We start from the raw sequence: 22501 nt of genomic DNA, 5'->3' as shown, positions 1-22501 counted from the left end.
TGTATGCATAGCAGTTTTACTATTTTGGTCTGGTTTCAAAAGACAATGTAACACATGGTCTGTAACCTCCGTGGCTTTTCTGAGGGAATAAAAACAGATATAGATCTGTTCTGGGACACATTGATCAGAAAGAGAAAAACAGCTGCTGACTCAAATTATAAAATTTTGTAGCTACTTAGTGTGGCATGATATTTTTATAAAGACAAGATACCCTTAATTGCAGTACTGCTTAAAACAACCATGGGGCTACTCATACTCAATGGAGCTACTCTAACCTTAATCTAGATAAATGAAAATTGTAGGGATCTCCTCTGTTCTCATAATTTGTCAATAAAATGTTAGAACAGGAAACAACTATTTAACCCATTAAATTATACCATTCACTCACACTTACTTCACCAAGTAACTGAACACTGACTTTGAAGAAAGCTAATTCAGAACTTTTAAACACACCTTGGGTACAGGAAAAAGACCGAAGAGAGTTGTAATCCCAGTCCTCAAAGGATGCAACCAAGTTAGTAAGCCTCATTGTGGGCTTCAGAGAGCTAAATGAGAGGAAAGTACCAGGCCTATTTCCCATGTTAGGAGCAAAGCTCACTGTCAATGCAATATAAGGAAACTTTCACCATTACTTAAGCAACACTTATTGTGGCTAAAGACTTCATTGTCCAACACTATCAATCGTGCACTTTTCCACTATTGCTAAACTCACTGAAAGTTAGGAAGCTAAAATGCTTAACATTGATAAACACCAAAAGTATCATTTCTGAGAAGTAAAAGTTTGATATTAACAATACTGAAGTTTTACCTCTAAGTATACAGTAAACTTTTATTAGCCTCCTGCATGGACTTGTATAATACAGTGTTCCACTGAATAATCCTAAATTAAGGTATTCCAATGAAGACTGGTTTAAATTAACTCAAACAAAAGATGCCTTAAGCCAGTATTAACAACCGTCACTTTTCATTAAGTTAGTGTGATTGATTTTGGATATCAAAAAGTGTTTCACTCTTACAACTAAACCATAAAAGGACATTAATAGCATCCTCTGAAGAAAGCCAAATTTCACTGAAGAAACATCTGTGAGAAGCTGGAAAAATCAACATATAATCTGTGACATTGCAAATTTGACAGGAAAAATCTCGGTCTTTAGAGAACACCACAAAACAATACAGATAAGACTCTTTAATAGCAGCTTTGTGAGATTATCTAAAACAATCACTGGTGTCTTGAGTAAGACTTATTTGTTACAAGAGGTAGTCTAATATTTGTGTTTAAACTGACCATAGAAGTCTTTGAGCCATTCACTTGCTATTGCTATAAATGGCTCTGATTTGAAAGATTAAGACTACCAATATCCAAATATTTTACTCGCAAAATTAACTTTTTTATTGATATAGGTGATAAAAACCAATATCAGCTTAGTAGTTACATGCTGAACTGTCCAATATGCGGAGACTTCACAATCCATGATCCGTAGCCATACTGCTCTAGATAGCTTTTCAGCAAATGTTTAGCTTCCTGGTAGAGTGTTGACTTAATCTAAAGAGAAACAAAAGTTAAAAAAATGTTACAGATGGCCACAAGATTTGCCCTTTTTAATATATTGTGCCACTAGGACATTCCATAGCAAAACTTGATTTTGAAAGATGCCTGTGACGCCAGTGTTCATTGAATGCGAAACAAGAAATGCAGCAGATTGGGCAAAGGGAAAAACAGGATTTGACAGATTATAAGAAACAGAGTATGCTTTTATGTACTGGAAAAGGAAGTTCTTTTTTTTTGGTAAAATCAATTTCATGTTTCTCAACATCAGTTTAATTACTCATTCTCTAAACCAGTCTAATGTTTAGCTACGTATCGCATGAATCTAAAAACAGGTAAAATTACAGCTGTAGCTTTGACACCATTGAAAAAGTTTAGTATATCATCTGAAGGGTTAAAATCCATGTGCATGTTATATAACAACCTGGTATATGACTTATGCCAGCTCTTTTCCAGACCCAAAGTCCAGAGTTTGGTCTGGAGACCAGAGGCCTAGCTAATAGTGATCAGCTACGAGAAAGCTGGGGTAAACAAAACAACATTGCCTTTGCTAAGATCTGCTTGGTCAGTAGAAATGCCAGATGTTGAAGCAATAACTGAATAATTATGTTTCATCCAATGTTTCAAATTGAACAAAGAATTTCTGTTCCTATTGTGTTTCTCCTTAAGGAAAAACAGTCTTCCCACAGATCCAACCTTGAGTTTATGAAATATTGGCACATGTCACTATAATAATATGGCATCCTTCCACCTCCCTTCCAAAGGACCAATGCCCTGCCTTAAGACATAAAGGAGACAATCTCTATTTTCATATGCTTTCACTGTTTCTTTGCTTTACCCTTAGACATGTACCTGTCGGACAATCAAAGGAGTTACTCCATTCCTATGGACCCCAAATCAGAATTCAACATATATATTTTATACTAATAACATTTTATCAAAGTATTAATCAAATGTTAACTTGCTAACTTGAGACCATGGGCAGAGACATTGTGTAACCTTTTAACCATTGGCTATTGTGCTATCTTGTCTTGCTGCAAAACCTATCCCGGGGTGTGGAACTGCCTACCCCGTAACCTTCCCCCGCCCATGGAAAATCTATATATTTCATTGTAATCAACTGATTGACAGTGTCTCTGAGCCTAATAAGCCAGGTGACACTCCGCCAGCGCTGTAATAAACCCCTATGCTTTGACCTCTACACGGTGTGGATTTATGTCCTTCATCATCTAAATTAACAATTATTATAGAAATAAAATGTAGCCAATGCTGACAAAAGTGGTCATAACATAAGTTAGAAAAGCGAATTCTATGTGCACCTTCACGGAAAAAAGAGAAAATATGTATCTTGTCTCAGTAAAAAAATAGAAAGGACTAAGGTACAAAAATGGTTCAATGCCTGGAGGGCATAAACCTAACTGTATGAAATGAGATTAGATATTCTGCTTCTCAGCATGTCTATGAATGAGCTAGCTTTCCCCAGCAACTTTACAGCAGGATAGGAATTTAATGTCAATATGCTCCTCATTACAAGCAGTCTATTTCATAGGGAGGAGGGGAAGACAGTTACCTTAGCATCACAGTTCCAAAATAATACAGCTAGTAAGAACAGCATTCTTTCTTCAATTAGTGCTCCCTCAGCGTTCTCAGCCCAAGGAACATAAGATCATACTCAGTCCCAAATTCTGATGTTGAATTATCACCTTCTCCCCCACTTCTGTTGATATCCCTTTCCCACCAGAGTATTCCCTGGGAGAACAGGGCCTGTACTTACAAAAAGTAAGCGACTCTCTAGTGCTAAGAGTGGAACAAAAGTCTGCAGAACTTTCCAATGTCAATATCAAGCTAGCCATTGTGAGGAAATGGTTGGCAGCCATTTGTGGATGGAGATCAAATGTGAAAGTTTCAACCCAACAAAAGAGATTTCTCAATTTGTAACCTTAAGGAACAGTTTTGTATGGACTTCCTAACATTAACCTGAACAATAATTCAAGTTCCAGCAACTATCAAGGCAATTTTGTAAGTCCTGCAGAATTTCAGTATAACTAATAGTTCCTGGATTTCTGTTATGGGGCGTATTAGGCCTCGTGGTCCTACCACACTCCGCCACAGAAGCAGCCAATCAGAAAATAACAAGCTCAGTTAAAAGAGCTGAGCAGATCAGTTCCTGGCTGGGACCAGAAGGGATAAGACAGAAATATTCTCCAGGCAAGGAGGCCTGGAGGAGACCCTGCACAAACAGGGAACAAGACAAATAGAAGCCAAGGACTGTAACCTAAGGTAACAGGACTGAGTGGGAAGCAGTCAAGGAACAGCAGCAGCAACCAGGTGAGGAAGCAGTACATGGTTGCTGTCTATAGGGTTCCTGGGTTGGGACCCAGAGAAATTAGCAGGTCCAGGTCCCCCCACCAGCCACTAGAGCCATGGCCTAAACCCCAGGGAAGAGAAAATACTCTGGATTAAAAAGCCCAAGAAAGGGACTGGAAGTTATAAACAGGCCTAGGGATGGGGCTGAAGACCATGAAGAGGGCCAACCATTCATTAAATCTTTGTTACCCCGGAAGGGGACTCAAGTTAGGAAGTGACTTAGGTTGAGAGCTGGGAGACCACAGAATGGCTAAAGACAGTCTCTAGGGAGAAAGCCCTGGGGGCAGTGCTCTATAACAAGGCAGGGACAGATAAAGCTAGCCCAGAAGGGGTGAAATTTGAGCCCAGAGACAGGACTGCAGATAGTGACAAGGGCACAGTGATTGGCCCTGTTGGACCTTTGTTACCCCGGAAGGGATTCCTTCATGCATGTTGACTGTGTGTGACTTGACCGGAGGGCTGGGCCACTGAAGACCCATCTGACATGGTTAACAGCTGGCAGGAGGCACCAGGAGCAGAGAGTGTGCAGGTTTGCACACGACTGATAGGAGGCACTTACGAGGAGTGAGTGAAGTTGTGATAGGGGCCATTTGCAAATAATCAGTTTGCAAGCCTTTGAGACAAAGGTCATTACTGCTGTAAGAAATGCTCAACCATTCACATAACATCTCCAGCATACTAGAAATCTTTCTTTGCCAGCTATCTGCACCTTGAAAGCGACCATTAAAACGGCATTTACTGTTTTTCCTTTAACTAGTCTTACCTTTGCTTCATGATATGTACTAGCTTCAAGCAAATCGCTTCTTTTCGCTTCCTTAGAAACCAGTTTGAAACGATTTAACATTGCAGCCTTGCAAAGACGGCTTGCCATTGAAGTGCCACTTTTGAATGGTGAACTAAAGTTGAGGGGGGAAAAGCAATGAGACAAATTAAGAAATTTGTTATTCAATTCAGTTTCTATTTGCTCCAGCTACCACATTTGAAATTAAGATTATCTGTTTCAAACTACATAAGTGATATGTTCTCCACTTATAGCAGAAATGAACAAAGATAATGGAATTAAGAAGTATAAACCTCCATAATTACAGCTATTGGAAGGTTGGCAAAATCTTTTCAATCCTGTAGTTTACCAGATCAGAGATACCACTGGTTTTAGTCAAACTATTGAGTATACTCAGCCTCTTCAAGGTTGTACTGCTGATGGGAGATAAAGGAGAGAAAAGAGTCTTAACTTCAATAAAGGAGGACTACTTAATTTCATATGTTGGTGCTTCACTGATAATCTTGCTTCTTAAACTGTGTCGAATTGTAGGAAGGATGCGTTTAGTTTAGACTAATAGATTCTAAAGCAAGAAGGGACTACTATGATCATCTAATCTAGTCTTAACTCCAGCATAACATAGGTTATAGGAGTTAATTCATGTTTGAACTAGACTAGAGCATATCTTTTAGATAATCATCCACACAACAAACATTTTCAGTGATGGAGAATCCACCACAACCCTTGTACTGGAGCAAAAGCTTTCATGGATGAATACCCACTTCGTCAGACGCATGGGTCTACTGATGAAGTGGGTATCCACCCACAAAAGCTTATACTCCAATATGTCTGTTAGTCTATAAATTGCCACAGGACTCTGTCGCTTTTTACAGATCCAAACTAACACGGCTACCCCTCTGATACTCCACAACCATTGGTAAATTGTCCCAATGATTAACTACCCTTCATGTTATAAATTGTGTCCCGTTTCCAGTTTGAATTAGCATGGCTTCAAGTTCCAGCCACTGGATCTTGTTATACCTTTTGTCTTTGGCAATCCCGCGGGCCAGATCCAAAGCCCTGATGGGACAGATCCGACCCACGGGCCGTAGTTTGCCCACCCCTGTCATAGATAAAGGGAGAAGGAAGAAGGTTGAATGGAAGTCTCATGGCAGTACCAGGGTGGGGTCTTTAATCTGGGGCAGACATTTCCCCAAACCCTTAATAAACTCAGGACAACACCAGCTGAGCAAATATGGAGAACCCTCCTATTGGGGGATGAAAAGTTGATACTGCAGCCAAATGGACCTCAACTGAGCTAACAGCCCAATTGTTTTATATCCACAGGTAATTCAGGAAGACAGAATTGCACAGATTCAGGCACAAGATGGAGGCAACACCACCAATGGAAGAAACTCACAGAATAGCAGAGAAATATGAGTTAACTCCTTTATAATGTTGAGTAATACCTGTTGCACTTCCACAGAGCAGGAGGATTCTAATCCAGTGACCCACCAAGGAAACATATCCTGAGGCAGAGAACCTCTAGGTTGGGGTGAAACACACAATCCCCATCCTGGGAGATGAGAGAAGGGATGATCGGAAGCTTGAACGGTAGTTCAGTAGAAACCTGAAACAGATAAAGCTCCCAAACCTGTTTCAGCCAGGTTGGTACTATAAGGCTAGCTCTGGCTTTACCCTTCCTGATCTTGCTCATCGCCCTTAGTGGTGTTGGAAGAAACCCATATAGCAGACTCTTCTTCCAAGATACAAGAAAGAGTGGTGGCTCAGATCCCATCTTGAGCAAAATAAAGGATGGTTCTTGTTCCTGGAGATGGTGAAGAGATCCACTTCTGGCAGTCTCCATCTTCGGAATGTACTATGGAGAATTTGAGAGTCTAGCTCCCATTAACAGTCCTGGCAGAAGCATCTGCTGAGAATAATTCACTGTGGTGTTCCAAACACATGGGAGGTAGAATAACGGAAATTTGGATCTGATGAACTACACACTTCATCACATTTCATTTTGTTTGTCCCTGCTTGTTGACACAGAACATGCAGTGCATGTTATCCATCAGAACCCTGATTTACTTACCTTGATGAAGGGTAGGAAATGAAAGTAGGCATTCCTGAGTGCCCTGAATTCCAACAGATGTTGTGGAAACTGGCTTCTTGAGGTGTCCATCTGCTCTGAGTCATGAGGGCACTGAAGTGAGCTCCCCATCCCATGATGCATCTGATGTCATAGTTACTGATCGGTCTGGGTGACAGAAAGGAATGCCTGCACAGACATTGAGTGGATCTTTTCCCCAGTCTAGGGAGTTCTTTATTTGGAGAGAAATTGTCTCATGCCTGCCCAAAGTGCCTCTGGCTAGCAAACAGGTTGTTTTGAGACAATCCTAGAAGCAGCAGAAGCATACCTTTTCATGATTGGTCACAAAAGTACAAACTGCTAGAGGCTCCAGTTGCAGTTTTAATCAGGTTTGAGAACCAAGGTCTCCTCGGTAAATGAGCTACCAGTATTACCATCACCTGTTCTCATTTTATTTTCTGGACCACCTTCCTCAGTAACAAAGAGTGCAAACTTGTAAAATAGGCCCTGTGGAAAGAAAGCATCTGCTCCCGTAGTTCTGGGGTCTGCCTCCTTTATGAAGTAATTGTCTCTTTGCGTTCGTATGATTTGTGAAGGATGGATGAAGTGAGGCCGAACATCTGAACAATGAGACTGAAAACCTCCTAAATCAGGCACCTCTTGGAGTTGCTGTCTCTGTCTTCCTTTTGGTTCAGGTCCCCTTTGATGTGGAAAGGAGGAACTGTTCTGCCTACTTCATTATTTTCATTGCTTCCATATGTAGTGTCAGACTCCTAGTTCCCTCTTGTGTCCAGTGTCATATTGTCTGATTGAACCAGCATGTGGTTTCCCCCTAAGGTGGGCTGGAGCCTTTGCAGATCTAGCCTGACCACTCTGAGATTTATGAGGTTTATGCTGTGAGTCTTTTCCTCCCTGCTCAAGAGGCCCTGCATGTTTGGGTCTCCAAGTGAGCTCTCCAGCCCTCCATGCTGACATTGGTTGCAAAGGTCTGGAAAGCTGATGGGAACAGCTTTACAGACGTTATGGGCTGATCACAACTGTTAGGAGTTGAAGACCTCCGTTGGAACCAGTGTTCCCTCTAATTTTTACCACTCATGTGCAGAATGAATTTTGTTAGGTGCACCAATACGGATGTGATCATATTGGTGCACATAACAAAATTCATGTGGTGGAGCTGGGGCCGAGGGGTTTGGCGTATGGGAGGGGGCTCAGGGCTCTGGCAGAGGGTTGCAGTGCAGGGGCGCAAGGGTGCGGGCTCTGGGGTGGAGACGGGGATGAGGGGCTTAGGGCTGGGGCAGAAGTCTGAGATGAGGGGGAGGGTTCTGGCAGGGGGGTGCAGGCTGATGGTCTGGGGGTAAGGAAGAGCGAGAGAAAGAAAGAACTCCCCACAGCAGCAGAACCTGGGAAAGAGCGCCCCTCCCCCGGGCCAGGACTGGGTTCAGGAAGGGGCACTGGGGCTGGATTTAGGGTGAGGCCACCCAGGTTTGGGGCCGGGCCATGCCACCCTGGCTGGATTCGGGCTGGGGTAGGGGTGCTGCAGCAGGTCTGGGCTGAGGCACAGTTGGGACTGGGGGGCTGCGCCGGCTGTGGCAGGTTGGGGGCCTGGCTAGGTTGGGGCTGGGGGAAGGGCACCCCCACCCCAGCTGCTCCAAGCCCCCGGGAGGGTTCCCTGAGCATAGGTGCTAAATAGGGTGCCACATGGCCATGTAGCTTACAGGGAACTTAGGTTGGAATCTGTACTTGATCTTGCATGTTTTCCAGAGAGGGGTCCTACAACTTGAGTATGAAAGTTTGAAGACTTCTGAGGCGTCACTGTTCCCAAGGAGTGATTCCCTATGCACGACACCAGAAGTGCGAATAGTTGGAGGCATAGTGCTATGGTAAGCCTCCTGCAGTTCTGGAGCAAGAAAATAAATTCCTGGATGGAACCAGAGGACTTTCCTTGGCATTGATGAAGATCTGTGCCTGAAGAAAATTCAAAGTCCAATATGTGACCATTTCCATGGTTGACCGCAATGGAGCTCTGATCAGGATGTCATCCAGGAAGGGGAACAGGTGAGTCCTGCAATCTGAGCATGGCAATTATCATTGCCACCATCTTTGCTGAGGACAGTCCAAAAGGGAGTGTTCAGTATTGATGTTTCCTGCTGTAGTCAAACCTCAGAAGCCTGTGATGGCACAGTCTCTTGGGGACATGGATACATGCATCTGTTAGATCTACTGAAGTCAAGAAGTCCCATGTTCCCACCCCAAGACAGGGATAAGAACATAAGAACGGCAGTACTGGGCCAGACCAAAGGTCCATCTAACCCAGTATCCTGTCTACCGACAGTGGCCAATGCCAGGTGCCCCAGAGGGAGTGGACTTAACAGGCAATGATCAAGTGATTTCTCTCCTGCCATCCATCTCTATCCTCTGACAAACAGAGGCTAGGGACACCATTCCTTACCCATCCTGGCTAATAGCCATTAATGGACTTAACCACCATGAATTTATCCAGTTCTCTTTTAAACCCTGTTTAGTCCTAGCCTTCACAACCTCCTCAGGTAAGGAGTTCCACAGGTTGACTGTGCGCTGCGTGAAGAACTTCCTTGTATTTGTTTTAAACCTGCTGCCTATTAATTTCATTTGGTGACCCCTAGTTCTTGTATTATGGGAATAAGTAAATAACTTTTCTTTATCCACTTTCTCCACATCACTCATGATTTTATATACCTCTATCATATCCCCCCTTAGTCTCCTCTTCTCCAAGCTGAAGAGTCCTAGCCTCTTTAATCTCTCCTCATATGGGACCCGTTCCAAACCCCTAATCATTTTAGTTGCCCTTTTCTGAACCTTTTCTAGTGCCAGTATATCTTTTTTGAGATGAGGAGACTACATCTGTATGCAGTATTCGAGATGTGGGTGTACCATGGATTTATATAAGGGCAATAAGATATTCTCGGTCTTATTCTCTATCCCTTTTTTAATGATTCCTAACATCATGTTTGCTTTTTTTGACCACTTCTGCACGCTGCATGGACATCTTCAGAGAACTATCCACGATGACTCCAAGATCTTTTTCCTGACTTGTTGTAGCTAAATTAGCCCCCATCATATTGTATGTATAGTTGGGGTTATTTTTTCCAGTGTGCATTACTTTACATTTATCCAAATGAAATTTCATTTGCCATTTTGTTGCCCAATCACTTAGTTTTGTGATGGCACTGTAGAGGCCAGGGTTTCCATCTGAACCTTTGTTTTCTTCATCCACTTGTTGAGTCTTTTGAAGTCAAGAAATGCTCTGATTCCCTCTGAGCACTTCTGTGCAATGAAGATGGAGTAGAACACAGAGAAGCTTTCTTCTGAGTGAACACACTCTTTCACTCCCCAATGCAGACAACAATATATTTCTTTGTGGAACAGACTGTTTTACAGGGCTGTTGGAGCCGGGTGACTGGATGAGATGGGGTGGAGATTAAAGCTTGAGGAAGTATCTCCAGCTCACTATTTCCCAGACCCACTTATCTGTGGTTGATTTTAAAACCATTCCTCTAGTAAATGGGATATCCTACTTTGTAGCTTCAGCACTGGAAGGAGGTATATGCAATCTTTGTCAGAGTGGATTGTGGGGGTGGGAATGGTGAAGTCCCTCTGGAATTTATCTCAGATGTGGATTCCTCTGTTTTCTAGTGGGCAATTATTGTCCTTACACTAGTACCTTTGAGGACAATAAGTGAAATGTCTGAAGGCTGGTGTATATTCTTTCCAGAGAGCCCTTAGTGGGAAAGGGAGAGACTGTATGGATTTTGCTGAATTGTCAGCCACCACCTTATCCAGCTTCTCCAAAAAAAGAAGGAGCCTGTAAACTTGGCTCTGCTTAGAGTGAGTATCTAGCTCCAGAATCAGAGCCAGAGGTGGCCCCTGGCTAATAAAATGAAAGCCATGGCTTGGGCTGAGAACCTCATTGCATTCTTTGAGGCATCAGCTAGGAACACTGTTAGGGAGACTCTTTTCTTTTTAGGGAGACTTTTCTAAAGTGCAGCCAAAGTCAGGGTGATCTCAGTCCTTAAAGGCTTTGAGATCTTCTAGCCAGGAAAGAGATGCTCCTGCAAAACCTCCAAGGATGCTCAAAGGGTGGGGAAAGAAGCTTCAAAGCCCTTAGGGATAGTGCAATGGAGGCCACTCTCATAAGTTTCTTAGTGTAGCACTCTCCTTCTAAGGGAATAACCATATCCCAAACAAGGGATGCTACAGCGGTACCCACCTTTGGTGTCTCAGCAATAGAGCCCTTTGATGTTTGAATGTTATAGAATAGAAGTTGCTCTTGTTAATATACTTGCCCTAGTCAGCCTTGTCCCTTTCATCTCTAATCACTTCCTCGAAGGAGGAATGAAGGGTATTGCAGCAGCTTTAGAGGGAGAGGGAAAGGGTTTTGAGTGGAGAAATTTACTCTGAGGCTTACTTAGGGGAGCCTACTCAGGTTTCAGAGCCAAACAGCTCATCTTCAGCAGAGACACTGCACTACAGCAGAGGCTCGGGGAAGTTAACCCCCATGGGGTTAATAGACCCAGGGAGAATGAGGAATGCAGAGAAGGGAGAATGGTGCTGTCCGCTGCCCAAGAAACTGAGCAACAAAGTTAAAATAGAAGGAGGAAGAGGAGGAGCAAAAGAAACTGCTGCTAAGGTAGGGAATTTGTCAGCAAGTGGAAGCAGAGGGGTCATGGCCAGACTGTGCTGTGCCAAAACACTGATCCACTTCTCTGAGATGCAGAGAGAGGTGAGCAGGCCAGATGTCCAGAACTGTGGGAGACACTTCTGCAGCCCAGTAATACAGCCTCCCTACTCCTCCTTGATATAGCCCTGTTTATGCATTCAAAGATCACATTAGCCCTTCTGGCCATAGCATCATAGGAGCTCACGCTCAACAGATTATCCTGGAAGCAGAGACTCTGAAAAGGACATGAGGTAGGATATAGCTCTCTAAGTGTAGTCTGCATTCACATTTAGCAGTAATAAGATAAATATTCTTCGCTTGTGCCCAGTTTACAAAGAGATCCAACTGGCTCTTTATCAGGGACTTGTTCTCTTCATTATTTACCACTCCCCCAAATTTTGGGGTAATTTGCAAACTTTGATCAGTTATGATTTTATTTTTTCTTCTAGGTCACTAACAAAAAAACTTAAACATAGGACCAAGAACTAATCCCTCTGGGACCTCACTAGGAACACACCTGCTTGATGATTCCCCATTCCCCATTTTGAGACTAGCCAATGATTAATCCATTTAGTTTGTGCCATACTAATTTTGTTTCACTCTAGTTTCTTAAATAAAGAGTCACGCAGATACCAAGTCAAGTGCTTGACAGAAGTCTGCATATATTACCTTAACGCTCTTAACTTTATTGATCTAAGTAAAAAGCAACAGAGGGTCCTGTGACCCTCTGTTGCTTTTTACAGATTCAGACTAACACGGCTACCCCTCTGATACTTGATCTAAGTAGTAATTTCACCAAAGAAAAGAGCAAGTTAGTTTAACAAGAGCTACTTTTCATAAAACCACGATGACCAAGAATTAGAGGGTAATATACAGAAAATCTGCACTTAAAGTCATCCCGGTTAACGTTGTTTCATTGCTGATCAATTAGAGAACATGATTGTTTAAAGTTGCACAATGCTCCCTTAAAACATTGTTTGACAGCCACCTGCTTTGTTCACTGCTTGCAGAAAGAGAAGCCCGTTGGAGCTAGCTGGTGGGGGCTTGGAAACAGGGTGGACTGGAAGCCCTCTTATCAGCTCCCCTAAGTTTCCTGTGTAGCAGCCTCCCAGCAGGCTCTGAATTACCAGGCAGTTCAGCTGCCCCTCCCCACACTGCTGTGTGCTGCTCCTGCCTTGGAGCTGCTCCTGGGAGCCTCCTGCTTGTGTGCGCGCGCTCTAATGTCAGGGTGATCCCTTCCGCTTCCCTCCCCCAGCTCCTGTACCTTATCTCCACAGAGAAGTGGGGGAACACGACAGGGCTCAGGAAGGAGGGAGCTTGCTGGCAGCAGCTGCTATCTCAACTTGCTTAGCTACTTAAAAAGGCAATGTACTTAGAGTGGGGTCAGCATTCTTAAAGGGGCAATGTGTGTGTCTCTCACACACAGTGTGTGTGTCTGTCTCTTTCTGCCATGCTGTCTCTCCTCCCTCCATTCGTGCTGCCTTGTAGAGTGTGAGGCTATATTAACAACATGTTAATCCTTGAAGACCCAGCAGAGTGCTAGTTAATCATTTAGCAGCAAGGCATTCCCTGGGAAATATCCCACCCTCTTACTTCACCACCTCAACCAAGCTTCACAATCATCATTGCTGTGTACAATATTAAATTGTTTAAAACTTATACTGTGTGCATAAAAAATATATATAGCCTTGTCTGGCGAAAAGAAACTTCCCTGGAACCTAATCCCCCCCATTTACATTAATTCTTATGGGGAAATTGGATTAGCTTAACGTTGTTTCGCTTAAAGTAGCATTTTTCAGGAACATAACTACAACCTTAACAGAGGAGTTACTGTAATTAGAGTCCTGGATCAACTGCTCTACTATTTTGCTCAGAATCAGTGTCAGGCTGGCAGGCCTATAATTACCCCCGGTTGTCCCATCTACGCTTTTTAAATACTGGCACAACATTAGCTTTCTCCAGTCTTCTGGAATCTCCCTAAAGTTGCAATATTTATTTAAAAAAAAAATCAGCATTAATGGTCCAGCAAGCTCCTGGCCAGCTTTTTTAAAATTCCTGGATGCAAGTTATCTGAACCTGCTGATTTAGTTGCTGCTGCCTATCATCCTCCTGACTTACTATTGGAATAGAAAGCATTTCATCATCATCATACAGGGTTTGTCTTCCCTATAGTGTTAGGTCAAGGTAAAACTAGAGTTGTACCCCTGACCACTCACATGCACACACACAATTCTCTGGCTCAAGGTAAGTGATGCTTTAAGCTCCAGCTAGCTGGCCAAGGTGGGGGCACGTGTGCTATTTGAAGCTCAAATGCTGCTCACCCTGGATCTGATCAGCTGCTAATCCAAGCAATTTCTGCTGCTAATGAAATCACTATTGCTTGAACATTTTGCAGGGTAGTCACTCACCTGAGTGAGTAACTTGAGTGTACTAACTTGTCACAGCTGAGAACGTGTCATTTACTCTTTAATACTGTGGCCTAAAACCAGAACTGTTTGAGAGTTATAATAAATTACTCAGACAGGCACAAACATACACAGAGTAATCAGGCTCACCACTAATTTTAACACAGTATAAAGATTCTAACCTTTCAGTGATTTTCCCATTGAAACCATCCACAACTTCTAATGAAGTGTCCCCTTGTGACCAATTCACACTAAGAGATCTGTGCTCCAAGTCTATCTGAACTGGATGTGTAGCAGTCACCAAACTAATATGAGGTCTGTTGACCAGGTAAAACATGGGAAGCTTTGATGTGAGTGCATCATCAACACGTTGTTTTATAGCTATTTCTAGTCCTCTTGTATCACTGCAGTTTCCATCCCCTAAAAAAAAACAAAAACAAAAAAACACCCTACACAGGCACATCACCGTAAGCAGAAATATTAGAATACAGATAAATTGTAACCAGATTTTCAAGGGAGCTCAGAACCCAGAAGCTTCAATTGTTCCAGGTTGAATTATTACTTTTAACTGTTATTAAAGCTGTTTTTAAAGCTGAAACTAAGTCTGCAGAACAGCATCATCATTGGCAACACAAGCTTTTGCTCAACTTCATCTGCAACAAGTACCATGTTTGTTTTGATAGGATACCTTCTCTCTAGAGAGGCTCAATTTATCTTTGGTGTATTTGCTCAAGATGCCAATTAAAATGCAAGTTATGATGGTGTTTTATTTTTGATATAGAAAGTCAGCCTTTGCACTCTCGTCACTGGAGTTACTCTATATTTTAACTTATTAGAGGAATTTAACAGAAGCATTTGGCTCATCAGATTTGAATTTAGGCTATGTCTACGCTGTAACTTGTGTCAGTATAGCGTATGTCGCTGAGGGGTGAGAATTACACCCCGCATCCCCCGAACGACAAATTATACTGACCTAAGTGTTGGTGTGGACACAGCTATGTCAGCAGGAGAGCTTCTCCAGCCAACATAGCTACCACTGTTCACAGGCGCTGGAGTAATTTAAATTGACTGGAGAGCTCTCTCTCCCATTGGCTTAGAGCATCTGCACTAGCAGCGCCACAGTGGTGCAGTTGTCAGCTCTGTAGCATAGTCATAGCCTTTGACTTTTCTGGGCTTTGAAGTACATACTTCCATCAAGGACTAAACTGGCACCAAGGGGTACATATTGTCTGGAGAGTTCCTGTGTATAGGAAGGTTGAAGAAAGAATCTGGAATGCATTAATCTAAACATTAAAAAAGTCAGAACATAAAAGTAATTTAAAAAAGCAGTATAAGTGACCGTGTCCACATTCTGTATGAATGACAGGAACAGGCATACAATTAAGTACTAGGAGAGAGTCGGGGGGGAGGGAGGGAAGAGAGATGAGAGGGGGAGACTTGGTGCCTCCTCAAACTGCTTCCAAAACTGTATTCCATATACATAATCACAGGAAAAGTCACCACAACTGTTAACATCTGGGAAATTGATCTACATGTAAACTAATTTAAAAACTACTTGGGATAATATCATGTTACTCCCAGCAATTCCAATTCACCTATTTGAGTTGCATAGCCAACTACTATTGTAGGAATTCAGGAAGGCCATTCACTGCCATCAAAACTGATTGCCATATGAGGGCAAAAAAAAATAAAAATCTTACTGTTGTCTTGGCAGTTACTATTTCCCAGCATAAAATCTATTGCCAACTAGTTAATTTAGGAGGTACCTTTAAACTTTAAAAGGAGGAAGTAAGATGATTTACAAAGGTTTTTCTTTAACTAGTTTTAGTATAAATGTTGAGTTTGATGACATTTTTCATAATACCCCTACAAATCCAACAGAAATTGTTTAAGTTTTTTTACCAGCTCTACTTTGTACTGTCTAATTACCGGACTGTATAGTTGGGAGTTTTCACATATGCAAGTTATTTAAATAATTTTAATTTAAATGGTCACCACATCCTTTGTAACATCTTATTTTTAAACACAGAATAACTGCATGTGTGGCGAACCAACGAAACCCAGGAAATTTAGAATTAATGTATGGTGACAGAGAGGGTAATCTGACAGAGTAAAGAACATATTCTAATCTCAAAGAAGTTAAACCTCAATTTTAAGTATAAATACATTTATACTTAATTTCTTTTTTAAAACGAAGTATAGAAAACGCAAAACAAATTTTAAAATAAAGCATTATATTCCACTTGGTTAGAATTTTTATTAATGTAACCAGAATGAAATACCACAGCTGAAAGTTAGGGCATAAGCAATAATTGTTTTATATCAGTAAAGCAAGGCTTACCAACAAGTATACTGCTGATGTAAACTGGCTGAATGAAGTGACTTAGCAATGCTCCCTGGACACCCAGCACTTCCCATCTGGTTAATTTGTCACTAGCTGACATGCTGTTTACTCTGTTAGCAGCTTCAGTGGGACAATAAACAGTTAGGTAAATCTTGCCTTCCACAGCAAGATGGAGACTAAGCTCTTCATTAGCTTCAAATGCAGATATAGAATTTGGATTGAGACGTCTAAAATAAAGATTACAGAAAAGCCAATGAAGTCCAACAAAAGTATTTTCTTTAAAACACACATATATAAATAAATAAAAGACAGCCAAGAAACAAAATTAACAGGCACTGTTAGTTACTTTTCAAGGTTTAAAATTGCCAAAATCTGCTTATACTGGCAAATGACTTCATTATTAGATTGCTATGTCAATATTTTCTAGATGCAATGCAAAAATCACAGCACTCATTCTTCCACAACCAAAGAAAAAACCCCCTCTCCAAATGGATTGTCCAAAACATAAAATGTTTAATATGATGACTTAAGCTACTTTCCTATAAATAACTATATTACTTACTATTCAAATTGACCAGAGGAAGCAGTAATTCAGCCTAATAAGTCTCAAAATCCTAAACATCACTAGTCATGCAAAATTGAAATTCTACTGCAAGTAGGCTACTATTGCTGCATTATGCATCTGACTACAAGTTATCTGGAGGCTATGCTTGCCACATGAAAGCAGATGCAAACTTGTCATTCTCATTTGAGACAACAGCCAAGAAACCTTCACACTCCAACATATTTGAAGAATACAGATGTAACATTGGCTAAGTATGCTATGTTCCCTCTTACTGGCTATTCCAAACAGAAAAGAGCTTAGTAATGCTCTTAGCTTAGAGAGTTCCTCAGGCAGCAGAAGCCTGTCACTTTGGGATGAAGGTCCTGCCTTCTGTCCCAGCCAGACAACCTATGGTGTGGCAGATATGCAGGGGTGCTAATTGCAGGCAGCACTGCTCAACTACCATTTATCTTAATTTCTTCTCAGAAAAGCACACTAAAACCTGCTAATTAAGGGACAGGTTTTGCCAACATAGGAATACTTACATAAGTGTCCAACATGCATAAGCGTGGCAGAAACTTTAAAATAAAAAGCCATCTCACATGGTTTTGTTGGGGTATTTACTATTGCAGCAAACAAAACTTCCTATACTTAAATATGCTATTCAAAGAGCCCCCATGCTGACAGGATTTGGGACAAAAGCCATCTGCTCGTACTTAAGTAATCTTGTGCCTCAAGATCAAGCTACCTCAAAAATATTGTCAAAGAGCACCAAATGGCACAGATTTCAACCAGAAGCTCGAACTATTGTTTACAAGGAAGGAGAGGTTACTCACCTTGTGTAATAACTTGAGTTCTTTGAGGTGTATCTCACTTGGGATGCTCCACTCCAGGTGCGCATGCACCCTGCATCATCTTTAAGCCGCGATTTTTTGGTAGCACTCATTTCGCCCATGCACGTATCCTCGTACCCATACTGAGACTCTATAGGACTGCATCCGCATGCTGCCCTCAGTTCCTTCTCTACCACAAAATCTGACAGAGGAAACATCAAAGCAGGGGGGAGCAGAGCTCAGTAGTGGAGCAGCCACAAGGACACACATCTCGAAGAAATCCACAAAGTGAGTATCCTCTTCTTCAAGTAATTTCCTTATGGGGGCTCCACTTCAGGTGACTCCCTAGAAGTCTATTCTAACTTTAGCTTGAAAGGACTATTCTAAACTCCAAGAATTTCTGAGAGAATGAGCAGTCAACATTATATTCCAGCAACAACAGTCTTAAGTACCATGGTTGAGTAATACATCATACAATGAAAACAGTTTTTCTAGTCATACTACACAATTTTAGTGTGTACATATAAAAGGAAAAGCTGCATTTGTCAGTCCATTAGTTACAGAATTAAGCTATTTTTCAACACAGTTCTACCAAATAAACCCCAAAACTCAGCTTTTCCATACCATCTGATTTATAGTCCTGCTATGTATGCTCCTCACTATGATGCAGATTAATTTATTCTCAATGGAAGATTTAAGTATCTTATTACAACTCTGAATAAGCATCTGTGAGATCTGAAGACTCAAATACTTACAACTGTGACTTTATCTGAGCAGATCCTTTTGGCAACTGATTCATGTAGAGAAAAATATTTATATTTTGTTTTAAACTGAGTAGGCTTGATGCTGGTTCCATACAAAATATGGATTTGTCCATCATAATAGGATTTTTACTATAGAATAACAAAAGCTGCCTGTAAAAATACCTAAAACAAAGTGTTATAGATCAAGAAATGCTGAAATATGCAGACTTTTAAAGACTTAGCATATTTGTATAAAAAACTAAATTCATTTTAAGCTGCTGAGCATTTACACACAACTAATTTATTCAGCACATCTGTAAAATCTGAATAAATAATCTAGTAAAGAAACCTGAAATACTATATATAAGGCTTCTGACTTGTTTTTAATCCATAGACATCAATAAAACACCATTCAATACAAAAAAGAAATTGTTGACTACCCAAACACTGGAAAACCACCAAGAACAGGTACTTATATCTAAGGCAGGGGTAGGCAACCTATGGCACGCATGCCAAAGGCAGCACGTGAGCTGATTTCAGTGGCACTCACACTGCCTGGGTCCTGGCCACTGGTCCAGGGGGCTCTGCATTTTAATTTAATTTTGAGTGAAGCTTCTTAAAAACATTTTAAAAACCTTATTTACTTTACATACAACAATAGTTTAGTAATATATTACAGACTTATAGAAAGAGACCTTCTAAAAACGTTAAAATGTATTACTGGCACACAAAACCTTAAATTAGAGTGAATAAATGAAGACTCGGCACACCACTTCCGAACAGTTGCCGACCCCTGATCTAAGGGCTTGTCTACACAGAGCAGCAATGCAGATGATAGGGGTGTGATTTCTAAAGCACACTAATGCCGCACATTGACTGGCCCGCGTAGACCCTGCTAGTTTACAGTAAAGGCTCCCTAATTAACTTTTACCTAGTACTGTTTGCAACAATACTATGTTAAAGTGCACTAGGGAACATCAGAGATTATTGAGAGTAAATACTACTGTAATGAGTAATGGTGTGTAATACACTACATACAGAGAAAAACCTCCTAAAGCCCCAATTTTTGGACAGCACCATAACATTCAAAAATTGCTTAAAAAAATAAAGTTAATAAACCCCCCAAACAGTAGCCCTAACTATATAAAACTACTATTCACAAAATGCATTGCCATAAATATTTAGCTTAATCAAAATGGTTGTCTGCAGTTCTTGTAGTTTACGTACTCATCTTCTTACCTAAGCAGAGAGCGTCTTGCAGTAACAGCAGCATGAGTGTCATGCAACACTCTCCCATCATGATGAATGCACTGACTGTAATTGAATTCTCCTGTGCCAAGAGCTACAACTTCATAGTGTCCAGCTAAAAAGAAAAAGTAGTTAAGTAGTTTCATTTGATTGAAGGATCCCATCTTTTTAAAGCAACTGCTTTTAAAGGAGGAATTAAAAGGATTCCATTTTTGATTAGAATATAAAAGGGGAGAAAAAAGGAGAGTGTTTTAGTCTAATGAGGCCACACATTTAATTATTGGTGGAAACTTGATTGGTAAATGAAAATAAATACCTCTTTACGATAAGAGTTTGGAGCATATTTTAAAAACATTTCATCACACACCTGTGGAACACTATACTTTTAACCTCCTGGTATATCACTGACCCTGCAAGTCCTTGACAAATTGTAAGCTGAAGGGGATAACTGAGAAGAATTCAGAACTCTGCTCTTCTGGAAGGGAGAGAAGTAGTTTTTACTCAGTTTCCAGAGAGACATCAGAAGAAACAGTCTGGGGGGACTTTTAAAATCTTGTGAGAGACAGATGACTCTGATGACTCCCTTAACTGCTTTAACTCAGATTGCTAAGTGACAGCAAGATAAATGCATCAATGCAGTTGCACCAACATTGTCTACCTCAAAAAAAAAAAAAAAGACCTACGGCTCAGTGAGTATCAATGGTGCAGATGGCTTAGGCACTAACTGAAGTACGAGGCAGGGGAAGACGAAAGGATGGTATTGTACTTTGTGTACAGAGATGAATTTGAACTCTGTTCAATACAGTTGGACCTTACAGTTGTCATGTTGAACCTCACCTCGAATGGTTTTCATTAAATGCTCAAATACCTCTCTTCTCCTCCAATCTCCTCGGCTACACTTTCAGTGTGTATCGTCTCCCTTTCCCTCTGTTGCGGCCCCTCAGAGCTTCATCCAGAGTTTGTTAATTTTACAGTGACAATTCAAGCCTGTTTCACCACTTTGGCTTCCTTAATACCACATCCACAGCCATCTGGGTGATGTCTCCTTCAGGATGTACCATCAGTTTAAGATCAGTATGATAAGACCAAAACTCATCTTTTCCCTTCCCTATATTGGCAGGACTCCACCATCCTCCCCATTCCCCAAGTTGGCAGCTTTGCAGTATATCTCGCTCTCCCTTTATTTCACCCCACTACTCAATCTTTTTTGCCTTACTACTTTTCCCTCCTCTCTTTGCCTCCCAAAAAAGATGATTTTCTTTTTCTCTCCATCTCTGAAAACCCATCTACATCCTGTTAATCCCCCTTTTAAGATTATTGTAACTGCTCCTCTCTAACCTAGATGATGTCAACACTGCTCTCCCCCATTACAGATACAATCCCAGCAAACCTTTCACCCCTAACTAACTCCCTGACCTTGTTGTTAAGAGATGGTAACACCAGAGTTTAGAAGTACGCCCTAGGGTCCAACATTGTAGCAGGAAGATAAAGCACATGAGAATTCTACCCATCCTCTTCCATGCATTGCAAATGACATCAGTTGAGCAGAATGAGGGAACCCCCAAAGATGGAAAAAAGACCACTGGAAAGCAACCCAAATATGGCACCTCACATGCTGATTATTGTCAAAAGTAACATTTTTAAATACCCAAAAGTCAGTCTATTCTTTCATATACAAATCTAGCTATAGTGTTCTACATCTTCAGGACCTCTTGGCTAGCTAACAATAATGGTGTGACACTATACCTCAGGGGAGTGCCTTGCAACCCCCCCATATTCATCATTTGAATATAATTGTGATATTTCATTTAAGCATGCCATGTGAGGTATCATGGGAAAGATTATGATCTGCTGAAACTCACTGTTCCATCTAACTATGTATATCATTAATGCATATGAAGTTATGAGAATTGTGTTGTATGATTGTCACTAAAATATGTTGAGGGTTTGGGAAGCACCCAGATACTAGCTCCCCAAAAACAATAACCTGGGGGATAACCAACACCTGGGTGGGTGTTGAACAACCATCACAACAGCCATTGTCCAGCAAGGGAGCTACAATGCAATGAATCACTTGCCCAAGGCCACACCAGGGGAACTGCTCAACCTTGCCCTAGTGACTCAGCAATGCCCACCAGACATGCCTGACTTGTGTTCTCCAAGCACATGGACTACAGGTATAAAACAGAACACAGTGGCCCTACGCATTTGCCTTTTCTCCTCCCACTACTTACGCTGCAAGCAACAAGAACGCTCAGAAGGCTGAAGACTCCAACAGAGGAGACTGGCCCAGGTTTAAGAGACAAACCTGTATACTAAGGACTTTAAGATCCAGTCGGGTGAGAACATTGCTTGACCTAAATACTGTCTAGCATGATAAGGGTTAAGGTTTAGACTGCGTGCTTGACCTAAATACTGTCTAGCATGATAAGGGTTAAGGTTTAGACTGCGTGCTTGACCTAAATACTGTCTAGCATGATAAGGGTTAAGGTTTAGACTGGGTGCTTATATTTTTTTTTGGTAACCACTCTGACTTTTTGCCTATCATTTATAATTACTTAAAATCTCTTTTGTAATCAACCAACTTGTTTTAATGTTTATCTTTACCAATGAGTTTGCCTGAAGTGTTTGGTAAATCTGCTAAGGTTTACAAAGGCTGGTGTGTATCTACTTTCCATTGATGAAGTGGTGAACCAATTAATAAACTTGCATTGTTCAAGAAAGGGTCTTGAGCAGTGCAAGTTGGTATATTCCTGAGGTACAAGGCTGGAAGCTGGGGGGATCTGGGTGGTTCCTCTTTCTGTGTGATTCATGAGTGACTCTGGGAACATTCATGCAATCTAGATGGGTGTGGGGCACCACATGCGGTTGTGCTGTGTGATGACAGTGCCCGGAGGTGTTTGCTGCTCATCACTAGCAAAGC

The 22501-nt window shown here is 41.4% G+C and overlaps 1 protein-coding gene across 2 annotated transcripts in view; it reads right to left on the bottom strand.

Annotated features, from left to right (window-relative positions):
- Nucleotides 1–265: 265 nt before the first annotated feature.
- The window catches only part of ADAD1 (adenosine deaminase domain containing 1), a 29910-nt gene continuing 7674 nt past the window's right edge, over nucleotides 266–22501 (bottom strand). For both annotated transcript variants that reach the window (XM_034772670.1, XM_034772669.1), the window contains 6 exons: nucleotides 19570–19693; nucleotides 18343–18513; nucleotides 16208–16437; nucleotides 14049–14286; nucleotides 4677–4809; nucleotides 266–1543 (listed from right to left, as the gene is read on the bottom strand). In XM_034772670.1, coding sequence (XP_034628561.1) covers nucleotides 1430–1543; nucleotides 4677–4809; nucleotides 14049–14286; nucleotides 16208–16437; nucleotides 18343–18513; nucleotides 19570–19693 — 1010 coding nt within the window. In that variant the 3' untranslated portion in view covers nucleotides 266–1429. The remainder of the gene's footprint in view (nucleotides 1544–4676; nucleotides 4810–14048; nucleotides 14287–16207; nucleotides 16438–18342; nucleotides 18514–19569; nucleotides 19694–22501) is intronic.

The sequence above is a fragment of the Trachemys scripta genome, chromosome 5, assembly GCF_013100865.1.
Source record: "Trachemys scripta elegans isolate TJP31775 chromosome 5, CAS_Tse_1.0, whole genome shotgun sequence".
Taxonomy (NCBI): Eukaryota; Metazoa; Chordata; order Testudines; family Emydidae; genus Trachemys; species Trachemys scripta.
The sequence above is the reverse complement of the archived record's forward strand: the minus strand, read 5'-3'. Positions and strand labels throughout refer to the sequence as shown.